A 3493-nucleotide genomic window follows, 5' to 3' on the forward strand; every position below is an offset into this window, starting at 1 on the left:
ATGTAGATGCTATGGTTACTCTCCTGGTCATGGACCCATGTTTGTTGTCATCTAGACAGACCTAGATACAGTGGTTACTCTCCTGGTCGTGGACCTATGTTTGTTGTCATCTAGACAGACGTAGATGCTATGGTTACTCTCCTGGTCATGGACCCATGTTTGTTGTCATCTAGATACTTCCCTGGAAATTTTTAAGAAGCTTAGATGTCATCTTCTCATGTGTTCCTTTTCTTTTTCTTTTCAGAAAATGCTTCCAGACTGCTCACTTTTATTTAGAAGACAATACATCCCCTCGAGTAATATCTACACCACCAACACCCATCTTTCCAATTTCAGGTAATGACCTAGTGAGTGCTTAAGAGTACTTTGCATATACTGAAAGAAAAGAACGATGAAGGGAGGTCTGCCTTTATTGGAATATTTTCTAAATATCTATAATGCACACGAGTAAATATTTGTTACTAAAAGAAGTGTTATATCACGTGTCAGGCAACCAGTCTTCTCTACTGTTCTCATTAATTTCAAACATTCTTAGTCACAAGGATGATATGGCAAACTAATTTATAATTATTCTGGCATAATATGTAGAAAAAACACTAGCAATTAATATTAGTTGAAAGTAATTATCCTACTTGGATTTCTGTTGTTGGGATTTAAAAAAAATGACAGAAAAAAATTGTGGAAGGAGGTTCACTTCAGCTTGTAGTTTACAGTTCATTACTGAACCAAATCAGGGCATGGACCCAAGGCAGTCACCTGGAGGCAGAAATTGAAGTAGAGAACATGGAAGAATGCTACTTACTGGCTTGCTCTCCATAGCTTGTACATTTTGCCTTTTAAAAATATATATACAACTGAAGATGACCTTCCTAGGGGTGGTACCACCCATAGAAGGGAGGGCTCTCTCCAATCAATAATGAATTTAGAAAAATTCACAATGGACAGCCCAAAGCACAGTGTGATGGAAGCAATTCCTCCCTGGGAGTTCTCTCATCCGAGGTGACTCCTTTGTGTCAAGTAAACAAAAGCTAACCAGCATAAGACTTTCACTCATTCCTACTTCAGTAGAGGAAACCTATGCAAAATGGTCAGAAATGTGGACAGGAAAAAAAAAAAACAAAAACAAAAATGAAAACAGAAATAAAGCTAAAATGTAACTTCTGCAGTAGGGTTTCTATTGCTGTTATAAAGCACCATGACCAAAAGCAACGTTGAGAAAGGGAAAGGGGGTTAATTTCATCTTACAGGGCTCAGGTCACACTCTATCACTGTGAGAAGTCAGTGCACGAAATCAAGGCAGGAACTCTTGAAAGCAAGAACTGAAGGACAGGCCATAGAGCAGCATCACCTATTGGCTTGCTTCTCATGGCTTGCTCAACCTGTTTTCTTATACAACTCAGATCACCTACACAGTGCTTACATGACCCACAGTGGACTGGGCTCTCCCACTTCAATAAGTAATCAAGAAAAGGACCAAAAACGTTTGGCCAATCTTAAAGAGGCATTTTTCTCAGTCTAAATTCCCACTTCCCATATGGCTCTAATTTGAGTCAACATACCATAAAACTAACTAGGACAATTGACATCAAAACACATAACCATCGTACTGTAACACTTCCTTCCTTATTATTGCCAAGATACCATGTTCATATGAATAAGACAGTATAAAACATTTTAACTTTTAAAAGTTCCACAGTCTTTAAAAACTCAGACTCTTTAAACATTCAGTCTCTTTCAAAGTTCAAAGCCTCTCTAAAATACCTGAAGGATCTCTAAATTTCCAAAGATTTTTTTTCAACTGTAAGCTCCTGGAAAATTAAAAAGTAAGTTACATCCTTCTTATTTCAAAAAGGAAGAAGAGGGCACAGTTAGAATCAGACCAAGGCAGAAACCAAAGTCTAATTGTATAATGCTCAGTGTCAAACTTCTCGTATTACGATGTTTTGGGCTCCAAAGGACCTTGGCAGCTCCTCGTCTCTGTCTCGGTCATCCACAGCACACGTCACTTGTCTGTAGGCTCATGTTGTCTCTGACTCACACCTGCTGCTGTCCTTGGAAGTCATCTCATGGTAATGGTGTCACAAAAGTGCTAGAGTCTCTGCTGCAACTGAGGCTACATCCTCACCTGGTCCCTCACTGTGCCAAGCCTCAACTTCTCTTCTTGATCCCTTCATTTCTTCAAAGCTAGTACCACCTGGGAAACTCTTACAAGCTACCAAGTTGGGCCTGCTAACAAAGGAAGAGCCTAGGTCTGTTATGAACTACAACCTCTGCCTATTGATCCGAGGAAACACTTCCTAGATGATTTTTGCCTTAGTGGTGTTGGTCTCTTCTTAATCACAGACAATTTTCCAGCCTGAGATGACAAGAACTGCAGATTCCTCAATCAAAATATTAAAACATCCTTAGAGTCCTTAAGGGACTCTCAAATTTCCATCTGAAAGTTCACAAGCTAGACCTCCCTCCATCATCTGCACCGCTCTCAGCGTAACCATCCAAGTACCATCAATAGCTCATTATGCTCTAAACACTCAATGACCTTTCCATCCCCAAATTCCAAAAACCTTTCCCAAGCCTTCCCAAAACATGTTCGGGTTACGTCTCACTCAGCAATCTCATGAACCTAGTACCAATTTCTTTCCTAGTTGAGGTTTCTATTGCAATGACAGAACACTGTGACCAAAACCAACTTGGAAAGGAAAGGGTTTATTTCATCTTGACACTTCCAGGTAACAGTAGTAATCACCGAGTGAAGTCAAGGCAGGAACTCAAGGTGGGAATCTGTAGGCAGGAGCTGAAGCAGAAGCCATTTCTTACTGGGTTGTGTCTCACGGCTTGCTCAGCCTGCCATTAACAAATAGAAGAAAAACACTTCTTTTTTTTACACTTTTCTTTATACCAGAATTTATGTTACATAGAATATGTATTATTAATTTTGTTCTTTCTATACATAGAAGTTGTTTTCTGTTCTTCTAGCTTATGTTAAGACTAAGAGGTTACTTTAATAAAGTGCTGACCCTTTAACACTTTTAGGATCTTGAGACTGCAAACTCTCAGATGTCTGTGGAAATGTGATTTTCTTCCCTTCCAAACATCTGCTCTATATACCCCATTACCATGGGCTTGCAGATTAGCTCTAATATTAGCCAGAGTGCACCATGATGTGTTACTATCAATAAGACACAGTAATTCAAAATCAAGGACTTGTGTAAGACTTGTTTTGGATGTCCAGTAACCAAAGACGGGTCCTCTCACTCACTCAGGTCTGGAACTGTAACTCTTGACCATGGAAGTGTTTTCTCTTTGTGTAAAATTGGGAAATGAAGAGAGATCCCAGTCTCACTTGCAAACCAATTAGCAAAGGACTTACCAGCATAGTTGGTGTGTATGCAGTGCTGGGATACTTGGTGTATCTGCAGTGCTGGGATACTTGGTGTGTCTTCAGTGCTGGGATACTTGGTGTGTCTGCAGTGCTGGGATACTTGGTGTGTCT

At 39.9% G+C, this 3493-nt stretch overlaps 1 protein-coding gene across 4 annotated transcripts in view; it reads left to right on the forward strand.

Annotated features, from left to right (window-relative positions):
- Positions 1–3493, forward strand: part of Ptprz1 (protein tyrosine phosphatase receptor type Z1) — a 180066-nt gene that overhangs the window by 142774 nt on the left and 33799 nt on the right. For all 4 annotated transcript variants that reach the window (XM_021191650.2, XM_021191651.1, XM_029534829.1 and 1 more), the window contains exon 14: positions 245–336. In XM_021191650.2, coding sequence (XP_021047309.1) covers positions 245–336 — 92 coding nt within the window. The remainder of the gene's footprint in view (positions 1–244; positions 337–3493) is intronic.

Source organism: Mus pahari, chromosome 2 (genome assembly GCF_900095145.1).
Source record: "Mus pahari chromosome 2, PAHARI_EIJ_v1.1, whole genome shotgun sequence".
In the NCBI taxonomy this organism is placed as follows: Eukaryota; Metazoa; Chordata; class Mammalia; order Rodentia; family Muridae; genus Mus; species Mus pahari.